This window comes from Gambusia affinis, linkage group LG19, assembly GCF_019740435.1.
Source record: "Gambusia affinis linkage group LG19, SWU_Gaff_1.0, whole genome shotgun sequence".
Taxonomy (NCBI): Eukaryota; Metazoa; Chordata; class Actinopteri; order Cyprinodontiformes; family Poeciliidae; genus Gambusia; species Gambusia affinis.
Genome location: NC_057886.1, coordinates 12,483,398 through 12,508,335, shown reverse-complemented (window position 1 = coordinate 12,508,335; position 24,938 = coordinate 12,483,398). Strand labels below are relative to the sequence as shown.

General features: G+C 37.2%; 4 protein-coding genes across 5 annotated transcripts; 2 read left to right on the top strand and 2 right to left on the bottom strand.

The window, feature by feature from the left end:
• Window positions 1–1,548: 1,548 nt before the first annotated feature.
• On the bottom strand, window positions 1,549–5,863 carry LOC122821601 (ER lumen protein-retaining receptor 2-like). The gene is made up of 5 exons (XM_044099672.1): window positions 5,507–5,863; window positions 3,988–4,088; window positions 3,748–3,906; window positions 3,244–3,496; window positions 1,549–1,808 (listed from the first exon to the last, which is right to left on the bottom strand). Exons 1-5 carry the CDS (start codon window positions 5,595–5,597, stop codon window positions 1,774–1,776), a joined length of 639 nt encoding a protein of 212 aa, XP_043955607.1. The 5' UTR covers window positions 5,598–5,863; the 3' UTR covers window positions 1,549–1,773.
• Window positions 5,864–6,605: 742 nt separating this feature from the next.
• si:ch211-139g16.8 lies at window positions 6,606–11,276 on the top strand. Its single transcript, XM_044100223.1, has 7 exons — window positions 6,606–6,746; window positions 7,606–7,696; window positions 7,869–8,180; window positions 8,270–8,370; window positions 8,459–8,506; window positions 8,742–8,855; window positions 8,977–11,276. Exons 1-7 carry the CDS (start codon window positions 6,717–6,719, stop codon window positions 9,028–9,030), a joined length of 750 nt encoding a protein of 249 aa, XP_043956158.1. The 5' UTR covers window positions 6,606–6,716; the 3' UTR covers window positions 9,031–11,276.
• mfsd13al (major facilitator superfamily domain containing 13a-like) lies at window positions 11,066–16,264 on the bottom strand. The gene is made up of 7 exons (XM_044100222.1): window positions 15,842–16,264; window positions 14,612–14,926; window positions 14,102–14,530; window positions 13,770–13,924; window positions 13,608–13,691; window positions 12,753–12,896; window positions 11,066–11,893 (listed from the first exon to the last, which is right to left on the bottom strand). Exons 1-7 carry the CDS (start codon window positions 16,001–16,003, stop codon window positions 11,752–11,754), a joined length of 1,431 nt encoding a protein of 476 aa, XP_043956157.1. The 5' UTR covers window positions 16,004–16,264; the 3' UTR covers window positions 11,066–11,751.
• Window positions 16,265–17,074: 810 nt separating this feature from the next.
• On the top strand, window positions 17,075–24,592 carry cdr2a (cerebellar degeneration-related protein 2a). Of its 2 annotated transcripts, none has more exons than XM_044100248.1 (7): window positions 17,075–17,524; window positions 19,112–19,224; window positions 20,348–20,496; window positions 20,580–20,756; window positions 21,789–22,082; window positions 23,057–23,327; window positions 23,415–24,592. In XM_044100248.1, exons 1-7 carry the CDS (start codon window positions 17,446–17,448, stop codon window positions 23,688–23,690), a joined length of 1,359 nt encoding a protein of 452 aa, XP_043956183.1. In that variant the 5' UTR covers window positions 17,075–17,445; the 3' UTR covers window positions 23,691–24,592. The 2 variants fall into 2 exon arrangements, with proteins under 2 accessions (XP_043956183.1, XP_043956182.1); XM_044100247.1 differs by having other exon boundaries at window positions 17,082–17,524; window positions 23,054–23,327.
• The last annotated feature ends 346 nt before the right edge of the window (window positions 24,593–24,938 follow it).

Sequence of the window (24,938 nt, the reverse complement as noted above, 5' to 3'; positions counted from 1 at the left end):
ACCTGAGGTGGGACCTGATAGTGAATTTTTAAAAGGTACTTCTGATCTCACATGCTTTAATTAACTGAACCTTATAATGTTTCACTTAGGTTAAACATAATTAGGTCTGCTGTGTTTCTTGGTCTTCTTGTAGCTGTTGGTTCGCTAATGTTTTCTGACAAACCACTAAAGTCTTCATAGAACAGTTGGATTTCTACTGAGCTTAAATTATAATACAAGACTATATACATGATTTCTGAAGGCAACTGGTTGCACCAGTTTAAAAATTGTATTGCTGCTGAACAAAAATGCAGAAAAAATGGTGAGCAAAAAAAAGTTATACACTATTTGTCAAACATCAAATTCTAATAAGATCCCTCAAGATCAGTGGTGGTGTGACAAAATAGATCATTTTAAAGAGTATGAATATTTTTCATAAGATATTGTTCAATTATATGCAGTGAACTCCCAATGGTTTTTTTTTCAGTAATCAAACCAAGCCACTTAAGTTTGATTATAATAAAATCTTTAATGGAGGTGATATCATGCAAAAAGAAGACAAAAAAAAATTGACAAAATTTGGAAACCCCTATAGGAATGCTTACTTAGATAAAGTTGATGGGGCCTTTTGATTGAACAGAAATGCACTCTCTGAACAACATCACACCTACTCTACTCAGTCAGAAAGCAACAAAAAAAAAGGCAGAACTATGCTCAAAAGCTCATTTGGAACAGAAACCAATCAGCTGAGATACAAAAGTTAGTCAATATGCCAGAGGATTTTTCTAAGAAACATGGCAATCTTTTCTTTTTTACCCCACTTTCAGGTTTGGAAAAACTATGGAGAAACTACTGGAAGGTGTTCATGAGTTTGGTTCTGGAGTGCAATAACAGCTAAAACCAGGCCTGAGGTTCCATCTGCTCCAAAAATGTGACAATGCATCGTTTTAGGATTTTATTGAAGTCTACATATAAGTGATAAAGACTAGTGAACACATCTGAAATTGAATTTTAAACAAAATGAGCACCATTTGAAAATACTGATGTGCCAAAATAATTGCTGGTACTTAGATCATCCAGTCTATACATTATATTTTATAGTCAAAATCCCTCTATGAGTTCCCCATAAAAATCTGTGATTTTTAAACAAGTTTAACCTGTTAAAATGTTTAGTTTCATCTTACTAAAGCAAAATTTACAAAAAAAAAAAGGAAAAATGCACTTCTAATATTGGCTTCGTTGAATGTTTTTTTCCTCAAAGCATATTTGCTTATATCCACACAAATAATCGAAAGATGTTTAGTTGAATGAACAAAAACACAGAAAATGGACATAATCCTCATCAGGCACTCTGATACATTATGCTTTATCTCACTCTTTAATAAGACTGTACATTTTCTTACTTTCCCAAGTTAAAGTCAAACAAGGTATTCAGAGTCTACCTTTTGTGTGACGTTATGTAATAATAGAAAACAAGGGTATACACCTCACATGTAAAAAAAAAAAAAAAAAAAAAAAAAGAAAGGAGCAACGTATCCTATTTTGAACAGCAATGAAAAGAAGTTTTAAGGCAACATGCTGAACACAGAAATCCAAAAGTTGATGATCTTTGTTCAGCGCCGGTGTTTTGTTGGCATTTACCAGTTCCATGAGCAATCATCAAGACGACTAGTGTTTTTATCCCCCCCAATAGTTGGCTGTTTCAGGCATCTGTTATTGTCGTTCATGAGACTCCACAACGTCATCTCTGCACCCCCTGAGTCTGCTGGGACTGCCGTCTCCTCCAGTCTGTCTTTATGCCGGCAGGCTCAACTTCTTACCTTTCAACACTGCAAGGAGGGAAAAACAAAAAAAACATAGACGTCACTTAGAAACCGTAACTAGAACTGTCTTGGTTTAGAAGATGTCCTCTTCAAAAATCATTGTCAGATTACTTAAAACCACAAACTGAAGCAAAGCGCTGATTATGAAAAGGAAAGATAAGATTCAAAAGCATTAAAAACTTAAGCAGTAATGGAACTGACTGTTTTTATAAGAAGTGGGTTACTTTTGCAGTGTCACCACAGGCATTTTGGTCATTATTTTGGTCATTATTTTGGCCCTTTAAGAAACTTTAAATTAGTTTTAAGGCATGGATTCAGTTTTTAAGAATAAAAACTGAATCATTCATAAATTCATAAATAGTTCATAAATTTCCAATACAATTATTCTTGAAGCTTATATACATTAGCCACTTTAGTTGTGCATTTGGGTTTATTATAATATAGGAACACCCAACAGTGTCCAAGTTTTAACCATCTACATGTTTTGTTTTTTTTATTTATTTATTTTTTTAGGTAGCCCTTCTTTCACTTACCTACTTTGTGCAATATACAATCACCTCTGACAACTAAAAACACAGCACAGGTTTACTAATATTTCTCATTCCAAAATCCCAGCATCATATTTCAAATTTTTTTGCGGCAATTTAAAAATTAATTGAGCACACTATTAAACATTTCCTAGTTCAGTTTTATTATCTGCATCTTAAAAACAACACGATATTGACAGTGGACTTTGATTTGACGGTTTGGTTAACCGTCCAGTTTTACTCAACACCTGGACCTTCTTCAAAACCTGCATGCAAACTTCTGAATAAGTAAAGGGTTCTGAAACGTCTCTACTGAAATTATTGTCTATTGCAAGTCACAAACAGTAAAGGTAAGTGAAAACCCAAAAATGTTAGAATATGCAGCATGTTTCTAAATTCTGGCTGTGGTATCCAGTGGATAGTTGTGACGTCAATACCTTGAAAAAATCTTGAACTGTGGCAAATTATTTTAGCTACATCTCAGGCATATGAGAGGAAATTCACAGAGCACGCCAAGTGTTTCAGCACAACAATTCTTCTGTGAGGATCCGGGACTATTTATCCTCTGATTTATTGCAGAATGACAGGGTCATAATCGGCAAATACGACTTGAGACTTTGGGAAAAAAAATAATTGCTCCTTTCAGGAATTTTAGATAACTGAAACCTCCGATCAGCTAAGGATGAACTTTCCAGTGAGGCTTTTCAGGGAACAAGTAGAGAAGATAACCTTTCTCATGAATGAATGTTATTCTAGGAAAAGACATTCCAGAAACCATCCGTCTAATGACAAGTAACAAATTATCCCAGCAAGTGACAAAGAATTCACTTTCAATTCATCTATAAACAATAATACAGATTTTCAGCCTTGTTTTTAATTAATGATTTGAGGTAGAAATTGAGAACATGACCCACCTTTGGTAACATAAAGGTAGAAGAAGTCACAGTAGAGGACAGTCTGGACCACGCCAGCCACAATAGCGATCATGTCGAAGAAACCCTCAAAGTAGTAACGCCAAATCCAGTTGAATAGGTAGAGGGCCCGATACAGGCCCAGGCAGAACAGGTAGTGGGTGGTGATGGTTTCGGCCTCTCCAGTCTTGCTGATCATGAAGAGCTGTGGCAGGATTGCCACGGACTCCAGGTAGATGGAGAACGTCCAAAGGATCTGCAGACAAAAAGATTTTAGTTAAAAACACCACAGACAGCAAGTCAGCAATATGTTGTGAATAATTACTGCTGACAAAGTCAATATTGTTTTATATTTAAAAATTCCTGTGGGAGGAAAACCCAACCCCCACCCCCACCATCATTGATCCTCTGCCGTGCTTGACTACAAACTCAATATATTCTCTTTATGAATGGCCATATATAACCTAAACAAGTTAGTCTGTTTACCCCACAGCAGTTTAAACGCACCTCAAGGGGAGAGAAGTCATGGTTGATGAGAACAGAGAGACCCCCAACAGGAACAATCAGGAACTCCACCCTGAAACTGTCATGGTTTCCATCGTAGGTGGCCCTGAACTTCATGTAGATCAGGTAAACGGTGGCGTACGAACAGCCGATGTATATTACCTGGTGAGCAGCAAAGAAGCGCTCATCAGTGGCTACGCACAAAGAAACCGCACTTGTGTGTTTGGTTAACAGTTACCTCACCTTCATGAATGTGTTGTACAGCGAGATGAAAGAGGTGAGGAGATCCAAGTAGCGTGTGGTGAACACCAGGGCAAAGAGAATTTGGCTCTTCCCAGAGATGCCTTTAACAGGAAAATATCAGCAGATACAATGTTTAAGTTCAGTAAACTGTGGGCTGGAAAACAGTCTGCTTTTCATTGTAGTATACTGACATCTACTGGAAATGACTTCAAACCATCCCAAAATTAAATGTTTTTATAATATCAAAGCTCTTGGATATGATCCTCAATTTACTTTGAAACTTGTGTAAAGCTGACTAAGAAAAGAAATACTTCTAGCTTTCTTTTAATTGAAAACTGAGTCTTAATCAGGCTAACTGACCGTATGCTCACATATCAAATTGTGGGTGTTTGAAAACAATAACTCGCAAAACATTTGATTTATTTGGAAACAAAAGCATCCACCTCTTTTCGGGTAATCGGATAAAACAATAAGACCTAACTTTGTTAATCACAGGAATTTAGAAATATATCTCAAATTATAATATGGATATGTTCACAGTGTGCAAACAACAGGAATTTGCTAAAATTCATATCTGGTAGGCTTGGGAAGATGAATACGAGTGTAAATATTTTTACATGGGGCAATAGAGGTGTATGGTCTTGGTTTGATATTAAGGGTGCTGATGTGCAAAATAGGCAGCTATAATTCTGAAATTACAGTCTCAATGTCCAATACATAGTGATGTTCTCTGTACTGCATCGTTTCATACTGTCTCTGCTGGTCACTGATGTTGAATATTGTGAGATATTGTGACGTTTTAAACTTTTTACATCATATTCTTTGCAACAAATGATGTTATAAACTTTTGTGACAAAAACTAATTCCCTCCTTGGATTGTTACAGTATCCGTCTCGTCCCAATTTAAAAGAGAAAGCTTTAGCATGTTGCTAACTTCCGTAGCTTCGCCTGGAGCGCCACGTCAGAGAGCAGACCAAAAAAGTCAATCCCCAAACCTCAAAGCAGGATCACTGGGGGTGTAGAGGTGGCAAACCCACCCAGTGCGAATTCAGTAGTTTATATTTAAAAGATTAAACTAATAATGAATAGTACTACTACAAATAATACTTCTCTCTACTGAGCAGCACAAATACAACGGAATGCAGGTCGCAGCAAATCAAACCACAGTTACACAGCAAAGATCATCGATATAACGTTCCAACAGCACACATTCCCCCAAGTTACAATATTTGTCTTCAAATGAACAGAAATCGTTGCATTAGGTGGGATGTTTTGTGGATGTATGAAATTACAAACTTTGTTTCTGACTACTAACAGTTAGCTCTACTTTTAGCCGTTAGCCTTTGGCTCAAATGAATGACCAGTACCATTAGCATGTGGAGCTAGCTGGCAGAAAGGCTACTGATCAAGACTCATAACACACATTCTAGTTGAAGACACAGGTCAAGCTTAACAAATGTAACCAGGAACGCCACATTGTAGCATATGATAATACGACAATACTAAAGTCGAAGCTCACCTGCGCAAGATCTGGTTTTCCATATTTTAAGCAGCAGGATGATGATAGCAGCCAGATGAGAGAGATCTCCTGTCAGTCTGAAGATGTTCATTGTTGCGGAGCGGAAATACAAGCGGACAGAGCTGGGAAGATAAAGGTTTTTCTCCAACTCAAACTGACGCGTTCTGCTGCCCTACCAGTCTTCTCTTAGTAACTTAGAGGAGGACACAAGTCTGCGGGATCCACAGGGTTGAAAATATGGCGAAGGTGCAGGTCGACGTGGAAGGGGGCGGGCTGATAACACAAAGACCATCTCTGATTGGACGAAAACGTGACTGACAGCACAAATGGCCCCGCCTACAGAAATTGAACTGTCCAGAAGAGGGAACATCACAATCGCTTATACGGTGTTATTTAGTTCATTTTCTTTTTCATAATTTGCATGGTAGTAAGAATTAGTATACATAGAGATATAGCTGGGTAAATGTTCTTTAAATAATAATAAAACTAAAACTAAAGTTAAAGTAATATTAAAATAGTAATTAAACAAATAATGTTAAGAAAATATTAAGATTTTTTATGTAAATGCAGCAATTTACAGCAAATCATTATTATATTTATTATTGCCATTATTATTGGTAGTATTGGTAATATAAAGAGAAGGAGAAGCAGTAGTAGTCACATCACTCATAATATAGTTATTCTGTGAAACAGACAGTTTCATAACCTCTCCATCACACAATGCAAGAGCAGCAAAGCACTTTTCTAAACAGAGCTCTACAATTGCACTACCTTGAAAGTTGATAAACACCTCCCGACCCTACTAGGGACAAGAGTGTAAGAAAATGGATGGATGAATGAATGGATGGATGAAAGCTGATAAAGGAACTCTCTCCGGCAGGTTATAACGCATTACAAGCCAATATGTCAGCTCTGAGAGTACTAATGATGGCTCCTTTGCAGGGTGAATTCATATTTTTGATAATTTTACATCTTTTCAGATTAAGCACTATGTCTTTTTGTTCTTATTAGCTCAAGAAGAAACCATTTAATATGTTTTTTTAAAATGTTTTTTAAACAAATGATGATGTGAAAAATGTAGTAATCATTTGTATTCATCTCCTTTTACTCTTATACTCCAAAATAAAATCCAGTGCAAGCAGTTGTCTTAAAAAGGCAGTATCAGAGAAAACTGTGTACCTGCACATGACTGCGTGGCACAACAAAGAGCATGAGGTTCAAGGAGAGCGTCAATGAAGAGGTATCCCAAAACCTACAGTACAACTATTTGCAGTGTAGATCACAGATCTGATCCTTATGGAAAAGTGTCAATAAAACATAGTAAAAAAAAAAAAAAAGTTTATTGCAAACCATGCACAGTGAATATCTAGAAACTTTAGGGTGGCGACATCATGTTATGAAAGTGTTTTTCTACACAGGAAAGCCACAGAGTTATGGTATACTGACAAGGGGAAGAATATTTGCAGTTAAACCTTCTGGCTTACAATACAAGGTGGAACAAAATTATCACTGCAGATTACTCTAAGTAAACTATTTTAACATAGAGACTCTTCAGCAGGGGATAGGGAAGTAAGAAGCAGGACAGGCTTAATGGAAAATGGATATAAATAAAGGACAATTCTGGAAGAAACCTTCAGAATAACAAACATCTGGAGCTATAATGAAAAGGTTCAGGGCAAAGTAAATCCATGTGCAAATCCAGGCAAAACACAGGCCTTAATGCAACCGGAAACCTGTTGCAATCATTAAAAATTGTGGACTTTCTACATCCAATTTGACTGGGATTGAGAAATTTTGGAAATGTCATATTATATATATATATATATATATATATATATATATATAAACATATATATATATAAACATATATATCCCACAAAATCCTATTGAATAAATTTAAATTTTGTAAAATTACAAAATGTGAAAAAGTTAAGTGGCTGTGAATACTTTTGTGACATTGTAATAAGCTTAGAAATTTATTAAACTCAAAATGTTGCAGCTGTAATTTGCTTAGTAGAGTTAAATAAGGAAGTTAGAAATGAGGAAGTTTAGTACAACATTCTTCCCATGTTGAAGTCATTTCTCATCTTCTCATTCAGGAAATCATAAGATCACTCACAAGCTGTCAAGCTACAGACATGAAGCGAATGCTTTGGCTGCCTTTCCTGCTTATGGACCTGGCCGGGACAGGTAAGAAAATAACATATCTTTGGTGAATTACATACCTATTGATTCCCCAGTTTCACATTAGTAAAATATAAATCCTTGAAAGCAACTTTGATCTGACAGAAAGCCTGCTACTGTTCTAAAAGACTTTAAAGATGGAATTTAATCAAAGGTTATTTGTTGCTCTGTATTCCAGGACACGCACAAAAATCAGAGATATGCTTGTTTCAGCAGCAAAAGTTGATGTGGAAAAATATAGGTGAAAAAGCTGTTCTAAATTGCAGCATTAATTCACGCTGTTCAGCTGGAGACCTGGAGTTTGAATGGTTTGTCGTTAAAAAGGATTCGCATACGCGTCTTATGCAGACTCCTGGGTATAACATAGATAAAAATCTTTTACACATCAAGTCTGTTAATGGCAACGACACTGGGCTTTACCTCTGTGCTGCAAAAGAGGCAAAATGCTGCCAACCCTTTGTAGGAAATGGGACACTTCTTGTAGTGGGAGGTAAGAAGACCGTAGCCTTGGAAAAAATATAGCTTATCGATGCTTTGGTGACGTGAATCAGATAACTAATTTCTTCTTTTATGTTTCAGGAAGACCTAAGGTAATGCTGTGGAGGATTCTTGTGTGGGTGTTATTTACCCTCTTAGCCATCTACAGCTTGGCTTTGGTTACACTCATTATTGTAAGGAAGGTAAATTGTGAACATCTCTTATGTCAACAATGATAAATGATAACAAAAACTGAAAGTTTGCAATAAATTTTTATTTTTCTGTTTTCAGCATGACTGTAACTTGACCTTCAGCAAAAAGAGCTCTAAAACCGAAAAGGTAATTGAAGTGTCTCATTTTTTAATCGTGTTTCTATTGTGTAAACTGTTTTCTAAATGGGGGGGGGCGGAAGCCCATGCGTAAAAAGAGGAACAAAACCAAAGGCGCAGTAAATCCCTGACAGAAAAGGCTCTCAAAACACCACCACTGCAACACTCAATGTACCTTTAAATACACGTAAAAAAAAAATTAAACCTCTTCATATGTTTTATTGATCATTTGAAACATTTTCCAGCAGAATAGCTTAAGGAAGAAAACACAGTTCAGAGATGTACTGCAAGAACTCCACAGCAGGTCGATTGTGAGCAAAAGGAAACAAAGCACAAGAGGAAATGGTTCCCAAGTTGGGGTAAATAATGTTGCAGCACATTAGTGTCAAAATTACTCAACAGAAACACTGCAATAACATCTACTGTTGCATTAGGTTTAAACAGTTTTAAAAAAAAATATTTTTTTTTATGTCTTTCCAGGTAGTAAGTGGGAACGGCAACATCTCTACCGACGACATCTACCAAAATGTCTAATGGTCATCTCACCCTGTTAAATAACAGCTTCAGTAGGATGTTACAAAGCTATGAAACATGTCTGACGAGACTGTTCTGTTGCAAATGGAAGGACAAATGAGTCCTTCCATTTGCTCAAGTTTACCAATGAAATTAGACATTTACTGCACAGTAATGATGCCGACTCAGTGTCTTCAGCAGCGTCACAATGACTGTCTCTTTCCATAGTACTGTTCAAACTTTCTGCTCAGATGAACTCGTCCATGCAAGTTTATTCTTGAGCTGTAATTGGAGGCATTTATGCAGCACAGAACAGAGGATTAAATGAGAAATTGTTTTAAGCAGTCAACATAGATCCAAAAGTTGAACATGGCACACATACTTATGTAATAGGTGGTTTTAAATAGAAACATTAGTAAAATAAAACATTTTAACAGTGCTGTGCAAAGATCCAACGAAAGTCTCAGATTTTGTTGTAAGGTTGATTTTTTTATTTTATTTTTTGAATTTTTAATTCAATTTGTGAATCTTAAAGTTCTTTCTCACTCTGTGAATGATTGACACTGTATTGCCAAAAGTTTTGGTCACTTGCTTTTAATATGAACTTTGATGATGTCCCATTTTAATTGCAGATTTAGGAGTTTGTTCATTAATTTTTTTTTTAACCATTACTCCAGAAGTGCATTAATGAGTTCAGACACTGATGTTGGACGATTTTGGTCACAGCCTCATTCATCTTAAAGATGTTCTGTCGGGCTGAGGTTGGTAATCTATGAAGGGTAGCCAAGCTTTTTCACACCAGACAAGAATATCCATCACTTTATGGATTTTGGTTTATGGTTTGGTGCCAAGTCACACAAGTGAACATCTCAAAATTAGTCCTACAGACATTGTCTTAGTATGAGGAGCTTCTTTCAGTTGAACTAATATCCCTTCTTCACCAAACCTTAATCTTGACACAAAGTAGTCGGGGAAAATAAATTTGTTATAAAAGTATTACTGATTAAACTTTAAAAATTATGTATATTTATGTTATTAAATATATTTATGTTATTAAAGCTAAAGTTTAACCAGTAATACTTTTACAACAAATTTATGTCAGATTATGATTTTTTGGTTAATGTCAAGACATTTTGAATAATGTCAATTTAGGATTAAAAGTGTCATGATTTACCAAATGACACTTTGTAACAACAGTCAGACATATTCCTGAAGATTTACTCATGTTCATGACAGTTGTTATGTCATGTTTATGACGGTGTCATGACAGTCTTATTCACAACCTGTCAAAGAAAGTGTTAACCTTTTTTCCTTTTATAATCTGGTGCTGCTGCAATACAAAGATTTCATGTTGTACTTTAAAATGCTTTCTGTTGTGCATTTGTGATATCTGATCAGCAGTTTCAGTAGAAAGTTTGGTTTTTTTAACTTCCTCTTTGAGAACTTAAAACTGGTCACACTCCATGTTCCCTCTGTGTTACAAAGCACTGGACTATGACAATAATTTGTCTATTTTGGAGTTCAAAATCAGGTTGTTAGCATCAAACGTGGTTAGGTTCTGAACCTATCCTTCATATGCTGTATGCATATCAGCCAGAAGAGCTGTTGCCCATAGAGACACACCAGGAAGTCTGGCTCCTGGTAGGTAAAACAATAGAAAAATAAAGACTACCTCGGGGAATTTTGCTTGTTACTTTAAGAATCATGTTTAAAATTAGAAATATGTTTAAAATCTCTTTATAATACCTCAATGATTTTAACAAATAAACACAGAACAGGTTGATATTGGCATTATAAAATATCATCTTTATTGTATCAGTTTATATTAGGTATCCCTCAACTCTGATAACAATTCAGCTGTGTAGCCTCCAGTCAGTGTACTTTTAAAGTTTCATATGCATACACAACACACATTCATTCAGGATAAATTTCATTTGACATATACGTCTCCTACAAAGGAATGGTTCTAATCCATTTTCGAATCAAATCTGGTTTTTCATTTTTGTTTCTGCAATTTATTTTTAATCACAGTGACATTTCCTACTAAACTTTTTTCCTTTGAAACTGTGTACTGCATGATTTCACTTGTAAGTTATATTCACAAAGGTCTTCATCTTTCATGTTTTTTTTTTTTGTGTACATTTTCATTCCGTTTCTTCAAGGTAAATAAAGATCAATCTATTTTTACACACATGCTGGAGTGTGTTGTCAATATTACATGCAACTGAGCTCACTGTCATTTATTATAAAAAATAACCTGCATTGTTTTTATGCATTTCCTTCAACAAAAAATAGCTATCAGAGCCTACATAAGTAAAAAAAAAAAATCTACTTATTTTCCATTTTATGAATGCATAGCTTTCAAAGAAACACCAAAATGGAAGCCTACATAAACCCTTTCAGCTTTTGTAAGATTCAACAGGGAAAGTAGCAACTAACTGATCAACAGCAAGTGTGACCAGCACCTGTCATTAGACTTTAGAACCCTGCAAAGGTCACATTATTACCTTATTATGTCGAGATTGCACTTTTTACATGTTTCCCTCATCACCTATCACATTAAAAATACATCTATTTTAACAAGATTAATGAAGAAGGCCCCCAAACACCAACAAAAAGAAATGTGTTATCTAACACATTTATCCTTCCAGGGTTGTGAGGGGTGCTGGTGCCCATCTCCAGCAGTCACAAAAATAAACCGTCCAGTGAAAGATTATCTTTTACACTTTGAGGATACTGATATTAGGTGTCAATGTACTTGGAATCAACTGTGTGACTGTTGCGGATGGAAAATGGCCTCCAAGCCAGAACTTTCAGAATGGCGACACACATGGGTATCAGACAGACCAAGTAGAACATAACACTGTGCAGACTTTCCAAAGCGCTAGAAACAAGGAGATACAAAACAGTCATAGGTTACTTTCATTTGCAGCTGGTCCTCCCTTCAACCTGGTTTACCGGCAAACTCTTAAAAAAAGGTTTCAATAACATTTGTTTCCTATAATAATAGTATATTAATATTGTGCAATTTCTTGTATACACATTAATTATATTTAACTCCAAAGTAAATATTGCTATAGGTCTAAATTAGAATATTACCAGGGACCTTTGAACTGAAAGAAGTAGGACACAATCTGTAGATCATTAACTGTGACTCAGCTGAAGATAAAACTATGAAAGGAAGTGGAGCAGTGCTTGGTTCAGTTGCCAAAATGTATTTCCACAAATTTCACATTTTAAAGCATACTGGTCAATTGAGGATTTGAACTATATGCTTAAAATAACAGTTTTTAATCATTAAAACATAAGAAAACACAGTAACAATTACATTTAAAAAATAGTTTAGAAAATGTACTTAATTAAAAAGGAAATAAACTTAGAAATTATTTACTAAATTAAAATTCAAAACTTCTTAATTGTCACAAGGACAATGGTTTACTTGCAAATATGTGTTTTTGGGTTAGTAGTTAAGGGGTTAAATTCGTTTATTTATTTAAACACAATCAATATGGTTAATTGAGTATCTTGTGAAATATTTTCTAATTTTTGGAACTGTCTGACAGAAGTTGATTTTCCTAAATGATCAACTAGTTTTCATTCTGAACAATTTAAGTTTCAAAACAAAAAAATCATATATGGCAGAGTAATTATTCACAAAAAAATTAAATTCCGTACTTTTGCTGCCTAGTAAAAGTTTTTAATATTTACAAAATCAATAATTGTCGGTGCAATGAATTGTCTACCTTGGATTCGACTCCTGGCCCAAATCTTTCAGCTTCTCATATCCAAAGTGGTTCATGATATTAAGGACTATCATGGGAGCCAGAGACTGAGCTGGTTTGGTGAACAGAGCATTTGTTCCAAACACCATAGAGGAGAGAGGGGATCTAAAAAAAAAACACCAGTTATAATAATTTGAATTATTATAACAGGCTTCTAATAAAGTCCACCTTTATTGGAAGCCAGTGAAAAGCTTTTCTAAAATAAATGGTTGCTATGGAAACTGGGTGAGCTAACAATACCATTCTTCACTGAAGTGGGCTGTGGAGATATTTATTTACATCTTTTAACATCATCTTCACTAAGCATGGTGGAAGATAAATATCAGTCTATTTAAAAGGATATTTGTCACATTTCAATATTATTTGTAAACCTTTTGGTTAAGAGTTTGGTTGGAAACATGGATCATAAATATAAATGGCAAATGGACTGCACAAATGCTCCATGCTTTTTGTTATCATACTGCTACTTAAATTTTTCATTTGCAAAAATGAGATTATATTTTGCAGAATTTTTCTACCACGTCTTCTTCCACACCAAATCAAGACGATGCTGATCTGATGCCGATACAGAAATTTAATTGGATTTTTAGATATATCAGGAACACAGTTCTTTAAAAGTGAATATACCAGGCATATGAAAAGTTAAGTCATGCAATTTTCTGAAATTTTCCAAAGGAAGCCACATGAAAATGGTTGGGAACATTTGTCGTCAAAAATGTACACCTATTAAGGTATTTCCAAGAAATCTGGGAAATACTGTGAACCAAATGTTCACACATGCCTTAGAATAAATGCAATACTTGTGTGTTTTCTTACCTGCGTTTGTATTTCTGCAGATCCGTGTCAATAATGTCCGCCAAAGGCAAGCCAAAGAGACTGAAGGCTGCTTGTATCATAACCCTGCATAATTGAATCAGACCACAAAATAAGCTAATAAAGAGGACAGCCTACAGTGCAATCAAAGCTAAAGCTTCTTACATATTTATAGTGAGGAAAAAGGCCAAGAAGTAGTAACGTTGAGGACCAAGCATAAACATGAGGACTGCCATCCCAGCCTCCAAAATAAATGTGAAGAGGATGATCTTGTAGTAGCCAATACTTTGCAGTAGACTCTGACTACTCAAAACCAAAAGCTACAGAGGGAACAAGGGGTTAAAATCATAAAGATAATTTTTTTTAGATATGTAGAAATTTGACAGATGGACATAAAAAAAAAACACATACAAATGTGTTTTAACCAATAAAAGTTGCGTATTTAGGTTCTAATTGGTCCTTTTATGCAAAAGCCTGAAGCGTCTTAGAAAATTTACCTGAGGTAAGATGAATCCTGCTCCATACATGAAACTCTTGGCTAGGGATGGAAGCGCATCTGGGGGAATCAGGTGCTCGGTGAATATCATGGTGAAGTTATTAAAGAAAGCCAAAATGAACACCTGGAAGAAGTTCATGACCACAAACAGCTGGAAGTCCCTGTTGGTGAGAATCTGCCATGTCAGTGCCTTCAACATGGAGAGGGAGCACGCCGTTTTACTTGCCCCCTTGTCGGCACAATCTTGATCAGCTAACTCATATATTTTACTATCAAAGCGGCTTGTACTGTAAATCCCAGTGTACATCATGCAGATGCAGCTAACTATAGCAATGAGCACCGCGAATGCCTGGAAAGCTTTAAAGTTTTCCATGTTTGTCGACACCATGCCACAGAAAAGAACACTAGAGGACCCAATGAGAGAAGCCAACTGAGGAAAAAACAAAAAGAGGCATAAGTAGGATGTAGTGTTTTAACTTTAAAGGGTTTAGGGAAGAAACGGTGGGCTTACCTGGTTATATTTTATAAGTCTTAAACGATTATGATGGTGGCTTGAAATCTCTGCAAATAAGGCACACTGTGCAAGCAGCACGAAAGTCAACAGTGCGTCAAAGGCACACAGTGCCACCGTCAGGTGTAGGCCACTCAACCAGTCCCCACTAGAGTAGGTGCTCCATGGAAACCAGGCAATGAGAAAGGACAGCGAGTAGAGAGGAGCACCATAAAGGATGGAGAGACGTCGCTGAGAGCAGCAAGGCACCCTGGAGTTATCTTGCAGGTATCCAAACAGAGGGTCATTGACAGCATTCCACACCATGTACACCGCCTGTGGGCACATATTATTTTAAACAGTTAAAGCAGGATTTATTCAGGACATCAGGGTAAATTTTCCAAGAACACGTTTAAAGGACATATGGCTGCTCTGTTCCTTCAAAAGCAGCTATTATTTTGTTATTACTGGTTGGAGCTTCAGAAATCCCCTTCAATAACATGAAGAAAACACCTCTGACCCCTGTATACTTCTTGGGTTGATAAATCTGAAACTAACCCATTGTGCTACCAACGTTTGAGCTCTGAACCAGTTTCCACCGGCCAGCAAAGATTCTGCTTTCACATCAACTGGGTCCTCCAGAAACGGCACCTCGCTGCTGCCTACTGAGCATAATCTCACGTTGTTTATCATATTACTGTTCCAGTAATATGACAAGCAATGTTTTGAGACCATTTTCAAGTAATATATAACATAACAATGCACTCAAAATGCAATAACAGCATTCCTTTAGTGAATTTGAACTGGGTGAAGCTAAAACTGAGAAGATTCGGGTAAAACATATTTACACACAAATATGTTTTTATTATAAATGGAAAATGTATATATTTTTAGTACATTCTGGGTTCACAGAAAGATCATTGTATCTCATTTTCTTGTTAATCTATTATGTAGAATTCTAATAAAATATAGAAGTTATGGAATTTCTGCAAGTAAACCTAGTTATAATGATAAAAACTTGTGGAAATGGTCAAATCAGACAATAAGACATTTGTAATAAACTAAATTAAATGATAATCTTTGGAAAAAGTATCTAATTAATAGAATACTTGACTGTAAAAGATTAATTGTATAAATAATCGGTTTAAGAGCAAAGTATACGTTAACATAACTTTTACGTGTGCAAAAACAGGAAGCAGTTTTTGCAAAACACGAGTGCGTTTAGACAGATGAATACTTTTACATACTCACTTGTGATTGGTGGAAAGCTGCTTCAGCTATGTTGTACTTGTTCAAAAAGAGTTTGACATAGTAGAAGCTAAAAATATTGTTGATCATGGATGACCCCAGTGTAGTCATGGCATATGCAAATGCAGCATGGTTGATGCCGCAGTTCATCCATTGTCGGGCCATCCTACTGGTTATTCCTTGAAGGCACCCAGCGGAAACTGAGGTCTCTAAGTATCTTGGGCGAAGAAATGCTACACGTCATGTATTGCAAAAAAGCATTCTCAAAATGTGAAGTTAGTTGATCTTATGGAGGAAAGCACGCCCAGAGTAGTTTTGGTAGTTTTCTCTTTTTCGTGCGCCTGTTCCAGTCAACACCACATCTGAAAACCTGTTAGACAGAAAAATCTTCACAAACTGCACGATATCCGCGATCCTATCTAACTCGATTTCTGACTGGACCTTAGTCGTGATAAACAAACAGTTGATTGGCTGCAAAAACTACTTGCACGAAGTGCTCTGTGATTGGATGAAAGACAGGCCAATCCCGTAACACTGAAGACGCAGCTTGGAAATCACAGCCCTATTAAATAAATTTAGGATATTAATGAAAATGTTAATTATTTTTCAGTAACTCACTTAAGAAGGTGAAAAATATTATACATTTAAATTACAAGCGCGGATGTAATTTTAGGAATAGGACTAAATAGGACGTCCTATTTAGTCGTTTTTCTTCGGCTTGATGAAAAGTATGCTTCTATGTTGTTATTTTCAAAATCTAGGGGAAAAACGAGCCTTCTCCGATGGCACATTAAAATTTATTGAACATAACTGTATAAATGACCCATAATGCACTTAAATATACTTTAATCTACCTCTGACATTAAGCTATAAACAGTGCAGTTGACCTACTTAATAATTGGTTATCTATTCTGTTTCACCATAAATTGCTATTTATACATTAACGAAACCTCTTTTGAAAAAATATAATTATTACTTTCTTACTTCCGCTTTATTTCAGATATTCCTGCAAAAAATAAAAGCAAAATCACCAGTGTTACACATTTCTATAAAGACTGATTGTTGCTATTACTTAAATAAATCTAACAAAGCTTAATAAAAGACCCCTCAGTGATAAAATTGCGTTGTTTGTATAGAACATTAATTATTTATTACTTGCCCTTTACAATATGGCGGCGACGTATACGGTTTTTCATTTCAATCCGCTAGTTAGCGCCCTCTAATGCCTCTCAAGGAAGGCAGGAAGTTGCGAAAACGAAAACCGTTTTAACATTTTAGACGGTTTGACATTATTGTGGACTACATTATCTCATTCAGAATAAATTTAAATGAGGCAAAATAAGATAAGAGCAACTTTATACACGTTTCTTATAAAATAACTGCACATTTTTTGTGCCTCTCTTCTGCCTCCTACCCACTGGATGCCGGGTGTGTGTAAAGGATTTTGCCACGTTGCCGTGGACAACAGAAGTTAAAGCCTCTCTCTCAGACTCGCAGAGGATGCAGTCAGTCTACAGCCGGTGGAGGACACAGGGCGACTCTGAGCTGTCACGCTGACAGTTTTGAGTTCCCGCTTTCTGTGAGGAGGAGATTCTTCAGACTGAAAGATGTTGACAGACATGATTTTGGAGGAAGAGTTTGAGAAGAAGGGGGATTCCTGGTACAACCAGCAGGACCTTGAGGACGGTAAGGACGCGCCCTAAAACCTGCGTCTGATTGAGACTGTATACGCTAACAGTTGTCGTTTAAGGTAACCAGTGGAGAACATCAGTACAAGCTTTTATAATATAAACTAAACTGTTATTGATCACAAAAGAAAGTAGTCATCATTGTCTTCCAACACAAGAAAAAGTATAACATATGTCTCCATGTAGAAAATAATGGACTCTTGTGATTATGTGTTTGAAGCTTGATAATTGGGTGGGAAGGCTCAGGATTTCCTCAGGCTGTCACATCCTATGTTCGTTGTTTTCTAAATATAAGAAATAAATCTTGAATTGAAGACGAAAATTAAAGAAATAACTAGGGTACATTATTAAAACTCCAAATAGGATACATTTTTATGCATTTATTGACGCCATCCGAACTTTTTCACATATAAAACGTGCATATTTGACATTCAAATTAACAGTAAACAGACCGAAAGTTTTAGGGGGATGCATTAACCCTGTTGAATAAGTGTGTGCATCTTTAAAGCTAATATTTTTGATTCAACTTCAACACTCAGTCTTATTTGGAATTCATGTAAATTAAGTACATTTTTTATGTCACACCAATATAGAGCAAATATCATATTAACAGTCGGTGTGCAACTATTTTATTTCACAATGTCTTCCAAATCTTCTAAATTGTTGCATGGAGGTTGATTTTCTTTCTTCAATAATGTACAGTGTTGTTTTTATGCCAATTATAATCAGAAAATTAATCAGAGCTTGTAGCCAGACTTGTAAGTTCTCTTCAGAGGTCAATAATTGTGTTTTCAACCTTATTCCTTTATCTAGACAAGTGGAGAACATTGAAGATCATAATCGCATGTGAAACATAAACACTTGTTGAAAATTCCTGCAGCTACTTCAGTGTCGTTGTTGGCTCCTTGGCAGCTTTGCTGACCAATTTCTGTATTGTCTTTTCTTCAGTTTTTAAGAAGTATCTAGTTTTTGGCACCTTAGTTTTGCCCATATTTTCTGCAATGACTGATTATTGCTTCCACTGTGCTATGATGTAATACTGTGGATTTTCTCCTAACTGATACCTTTGCACAATAAAGTCCATCTGCTCTTGTCTGCTAACTTATGCACTTAGATATTTGGATGCAAATGAGAATATTCCTTGAAATTCTAGAACAATTTAGATAATCAGATTCGATATAATTAAAGGCAGGGCTAGCCCTGCAGTTTTATACTTTAAAACTGCAAAAATTAGAGTGACACTTGTTTTAAAGATACTATTTCCCCTATACAATTAGACAATGTCTTGTGTAAACACAGGAGTTAAAGGAAATTCAACTCTACTGAAAATATGCCTATATGTTTGTGTAAGACCTGCTTCAGTGCAGATCTGCAGGAAACACTGACAGCTAACAAGGTCCAGAGCTGGTGGGAAGGAAACAGACAAAGGGAGTCACAAGGCATTCCAAGGAGTATTCCACGAGTGCAGAATATTTATAGTGTACAATAAGTTACGTGTTTGTTGTGTGTATTCCTTATATAAGCCTGTACTGGTCAGTTTCCATTGTAAAAGATGTGGTTGGGAATTTGTTTCTGCTTTGTTTAGATCTCCATCTGGCAGCAGAGCTGGGCAAAACTCTCCTGGACAGGAACCATGACCTGGAGCAGGCCTTGCAGCAGATGTATTCTACCAACCAGGAGCAGCTGCAGGAGATCGAGGTCAGGAATGTTTGGAGAAAGTGAAAACAACAGCTGCTTTGACCCTCCAGTTGTGGTAAAATTGCATTAGTGAGCATGATGCAACTTGCCGCAATGGGATCGAGAGGAGTTTACATCAACAAAAAAGCAGAAAAATAGGGTCAAGTAAAATTTAATCCAGTCTGACCTAATGAACCATTTGGCAAAATCTTAGTTGACCTAATTATGTATAAATGTTTTTGTAGATCACTTGCCACCTCTTTGCATCCATTGATATGCAATACTTTAATTTATGTAATTTACAGTATATAACAGTTAGTAAAGTCAGACAGTTTTTTTGCAAAAAGGCCAAAATTAGGTTTTATATTTCACTGCCAAGACGTCTCAGCATGTCCACACTGCACTGCTCTGTACAAGCTGGAGAACACGCCACTCAGTGGGTCAGCAAATGTAAGAGTCTTAATGTGTTTACGGCATAGAGAGGGCTGCAGTCTGAGGATTTATTGAAGTTGATATGCTAATCCCAATACTTCTCTGTGACCCTTGTACTAATGTGTCTGGCACTGGAAGTACCACAAAGCTGTGAGAACACGTGAGTGGGGCTCTGTGGAGCAAGAGCTCCACAGAGTTTCTGTTTGACTAAAACCAGTTCTGCAGCACTTGATGTTTGCTTAGAGACAGATGTCCAGGTTGATGTTAGTGTGAATTTCCCAAACTATGATTATCAGATCTGGAGAGCAAACATGAACTTATTTCCGGTTAAAAGTTAATCTTGGAAACAACTGTAAATATGTATATTTTGAGAAAAATACAAACCGCCAACTTTTGTTACTGTCCCATATTTTTCAGCTCCCTGGAGGAGGCTGTTGTTTAGCATTTTTTTCTTTGATTCAGTTGGATTGATCTTGATTCTAAAGCCAAATGTTAGATGTTATAAAATTTTATTTAAAGCATAAAATAAATTTGAATTAATCTCCTGTATATTTGCTGTTGTAAGGCAAAATCCCCATAATAAATAAAATAATTATTTTAGTGGATGAGGATGCTGGGATCTTTTAAAATATGCATCTAAACATTTACCTGCTGTTTGATTAATAGAATATCAGCAAGAGTTGGATTTTTTATTTTTTTTCTTGTGCATTAGTACCTGACCAAACAGGTGGAGCTGCTGCGTCAGATGAACGATCAACACGCCAAACTGTACGAGCAGCTGGACATGGCCGCCAGGGATGTGGAGGAAAGCAATCACAGGCTGGTGCAGGACAACCGCCTGGCCCAAACCAAGATCAACAGGTTGCTTAACCAACCAGTCAGCAAACCTTACGTTATTTTTTTCATTATCTATCCTTACAGTTAATTTTTCTCTCTTACACCAGTTTAACAGATATGATCGAAGCCCTTCAGACCCTCATAGAGGACCTGCAGACCCAGATGGACGAGCTGAAGGCGGCTCAGGCGGAGCGAAACAAGAGAGAGCTGGCAGAGCAGCGGCGTGGTTTCAGTGCACAGAGTGTGTCCTGTCTCAAGGAGCTGTATGACCTCCAGCGGGACAGGTAATACTCAAGAGAGAGCTTCATTACCCCCCTACGCTGATGCAGGTGGAGCCTCAAGCTGTGACAGAGGAACTCTTCTCAAAGAGGAAGATGTGTGGTAGACCGAAGCAAAAATGCTGCGCCATAGAAGCTCTGTTTATAAGTTTATTGGTGGTGTGTGTAAAATACAGAAACATCCATCAACTGAGGAGTCTTTCTATACCCAACTCCGTCCATGAGAGTGTAATATAACTGCAACATGGTGCTAAAGCCCGTTCTGTGATCCGCAATACTCTCAGCCTTTGAATGCTGAATTGACATCTGCAGGTCACCCAGAGCAGAGACATTACCTCAGAGCTAATCTGCAGGACAGGAAAGTTAATCCTTGCCTATTGTCAGCACTGTGTAAATACATTCAGACATACAGCTGCTACTTTAGGAAACCACTAAGGGTGCACTGCAAAAGTACTGTTTCCATACTTTGCTCTTGGGACTTGTAACAGACCATGTGATGTCAAATAATTTTAGTTTTCAAGTTTTTTCAAGTCAATAACCTCCTGAAGATAAAGTCACAATTTGCCACTACCTAGCAACCCCAGCTGAACCCAGTCCATCACCTTTCAACCCAAGCGGAGCTCCAGTACATTTGGTCAGCTGGTTTTAACGCTGTATGCTCTGTACAATGGCTGCTGGAAAAGTTTTGTTTTGTTGTTGACTTGCCAACCAGAAAGCACTAACCACAGAACTGTTGAGTTGGAGGGGCGTGGCCAGCTGCAGCTTATTTAGATTTAAAGAGACAAAAGGCCCCATTCTGAAAAGAGCTCAAAATAGGCAGAACTGAGCAGACTAAAATATCATTATCTAAGAATGACTTGTCCTAACCTGTTCAAAGAAGCATAAGAGGTCACCTATAGAACACAGATTATATTCTCTTCACCTAAAGTAAACTTAAGAATAGTAAATGTTTTAATATTAATGGCAGTTTTATTTCACTCTACATAAAGACCTCATTTGTCACCGTAAACATGCAATAAACAAACATTTCTGTTCCAGGTATCTGACTCAAAACGATGGACTGTGGTCGCCTCAGAGCTTCCTCTGTGACAGAGACAGATGTCTGGACCCGGAGGAGGAGAACCAAGCTCTGCAGCGTTCCATCCAAGCCCTCCAGAGGCAGATCGCCACCGAGCAGAGCCGAAGGGAGGCTGTGGAGCGAGAGATCGAGTTCACGTCCAGGGAGAACAGAGGCCTGGAGCAGCGACTGGCCCAGCTGGAGGGCTGCTGGACCCGGCAGACTGAGCTGGAGGAGGAAGTGGAGCAGCTGCGGGTTCTGTGGCGAGCCAACAGGTTAGAGCTGCCGTGTTTCTGTTCAGCCATGATGAATGTGTATTGCTGTAGAACCAGAGATTTCTGCAATTACAGCTTCACCTCGCTACCAGTTTCGCACATTTAGAGATTGGATTTGTTGCCTGTTCTGCTTTGCAAAATACCCCTGATCTGGGTTTTAACTAGACCCTTCTAACGTATAAATATTCTTTGATTCAAACCAAAAGGTTTTAGCATCTCTTTCTAGTGAGGCATTGGGTTTTTCATCTTATTTTTCCAGGGTAGTCCTTTATCTAGAGTCGTCCATCTTCTAATCAACTCAGCAGTTTTCTTGTCTCTGCTAATGAAAAGCAGCTCCCCAGCATGATGCTTCCCCCGCCATGCTTTACATTAGGGATGGTGATTTAAGGGATTAAAATCACTCTCAGCCTTTTGCATGTAAGCCAAACTTTGTGAAGCTTTCTGAAGCTAATTATTTGCACTGGATATTTATTTAGGAGTGTCAGAGTAAAGGGTTTTGAACACAATTGTATGCTGCAGTTTTTAGATTCTGATTTGTTTAAAAAAAAAAAAATTAAATCCTTATTGCTTTTCTGTCTTTTTTACTTAAGTTGGTCTTTGATGTAAATTTCCAATAAAATACAGTGCAGTTTATGGTTGTAGGTCATCCATCCATTCATCCATCCATCCATCCATCCATCCATCCATTTTCTTCTGCTTTATCCGCCGTCAGGTCGCGGGGGCAGCAGGGTTGTAGGTCAAATTTGTTAATTTTGTTTTTCACATTTCAGTGAAAGTCCAAAGTGCTTTGCACCATAAAAGCATAATACAATAGCCAATTATGAAACAACCAATAAACAGTGCATTTTGTCAAATGCCGTCATCAATGTTCATCCTGTTGTAACAGGATCAAATATTGAAAAGTTAACTGGATAACAAGGAACTGTGAATTCATCTCGTTTGATTATGTTTCCGTTTCTTTTTGCTCTCAGCAGTGCGAGGAGACCGAGCCAGCTGCTGTTGCCCGAAACCGTGTTTTTTGCCTCCGAAGAGAGACAGAGTGAGGCAGACGAGACATCGGAGAAGGAAGAGGAGCAGACGAGGCGAAGCCGACAGAGGTGTCACAGCGACAGCGTTTTAAAGGCCACGAACACGGATGAGCTCCGTCGCGGTCATGAGCAGCTGTGCATCAGGCGGGCGGAAGCAGTGAAACAGAGAGGTATCTCTCTGCTCAATGAGGTGGATGCACAGTACGGTGCCCTCCAGGTGGGAGAAGCAGACATGGTGTCAATCCCCCAAGTTATATACAGTATTAGGCAGGACTCTTATTATGAATGTGTTGGTGTTTTCCAGGTAAAATATGAGGAGCTGCTGCAGCGTTACCATAATCTAACAGATGGACTGAGCCACAATGCTGTCCAGACCTCCAGCGGTTCCTTTGCCACCGCCTGGGTGCGCCGCCGCCTCTCCAGCTCAGCTGCGACATCCGATATAAAGGCTCTTCCTGAAGACGGCCACCAGCCCGAGTACAAGGTTCTGTTCAAGGAGATCTTCACCCGCATCCAAAAGACTAAAGAGGACCTCAGCGATGACAGGCTCCCAGCACGCAACAATGATTCTGCAGAATGAACTTCACGCATTCATCTTCCCTGGATTTGCTTTGATTTCTGTTCAGGAGATGCACTGAGGCTGCTTTTCTGTAATGCTTTACAGAGGGTGCACAAGCTACATGTTTTACACTTTTGTTAGTTTGCACAGTTTGTTTTTATTCTGTCCTGATGGGGGGAAAAATGGTTGGTTTAAAAGAACAAAAAATCTAATGGTTATGTTTTATACAAAACTGAAAACAATATAGAAGAATATGGTATATAATGAAATTATGTTTGTGGAGAAATTTAAAACTACATTTCAGTGCAACAGTCCAGAAGTATTATTGTTTTCTGCTGTATTTATGTAATATGAACTGACTTGATCGTTTTGGTGTTTGGAGTAGAAAGGTTTACATGTTGCTACAGCTTATGGATGCATTGTGTAAGTAGATATGTTGCCTAAGGACGAAAAAGTGTAGAAATGTAATCAGAGGTTTCTAAAAGTTGAAATACTGGCTGGTTTTACGAAAGTCTGTGATGGTTTGGTTGCTAAACCTTTGATGGGGTGTTAATGTAAAGCATTTAGGGCGAAAATCTTTTTTTTGTCCATTTCTTATCGATAGCAACATTTTTTGCTCAACTACAAGATGCAAAAGCTTTGCACAACTTCTGTTTACTTATTACCAAATGTATTTTCTTTGTATGTAACTAATTAAATGAGTCAGTGTAGCAGCACTGTGTTGTAAATGTATGTTATTTAAAAAATATAAGCTAATTTTGTTCTAATCTGCAGGATGATTCTAGCAAAAATACATGAATTGTAAATGTTCAGAACCTCAGCTGTTGAAAAACTGAAATCAGAAAAATTATCTCTCATAGTTAATGTTTTTGCCCTCTCATTACGTGTTTTGTTAGAAAATAAAACTATTTGGCATGTAGCAACATGAGTGTTTGGGTTTTTGTGTTTTGGGGTCATAGTTTTGAGTTCTCCCTCCTGCATATATTCCTGCCAGGTAATCATGAGACGAAAGCAGTGGAATTTAAGTCCTTTTAGTCTGCATGAGCTGTCGTCATACCACAAGATCGTTACTTTACCAACAAACAAAAATCGTCATTTGACCTTTTTTGGGAATGAAGTGTTTCCATAAAAGTGATTTCAACATCCTACCCTACTTTTTATCAGCCTCCAAATCTACTAAACCTTCGAACAAGAGGATTGCATATCAAGCTCACAGAGACAGACAAGTCTTTGCAAAAGCTGAGCATGTAGGCTCAAATCACAAAACAG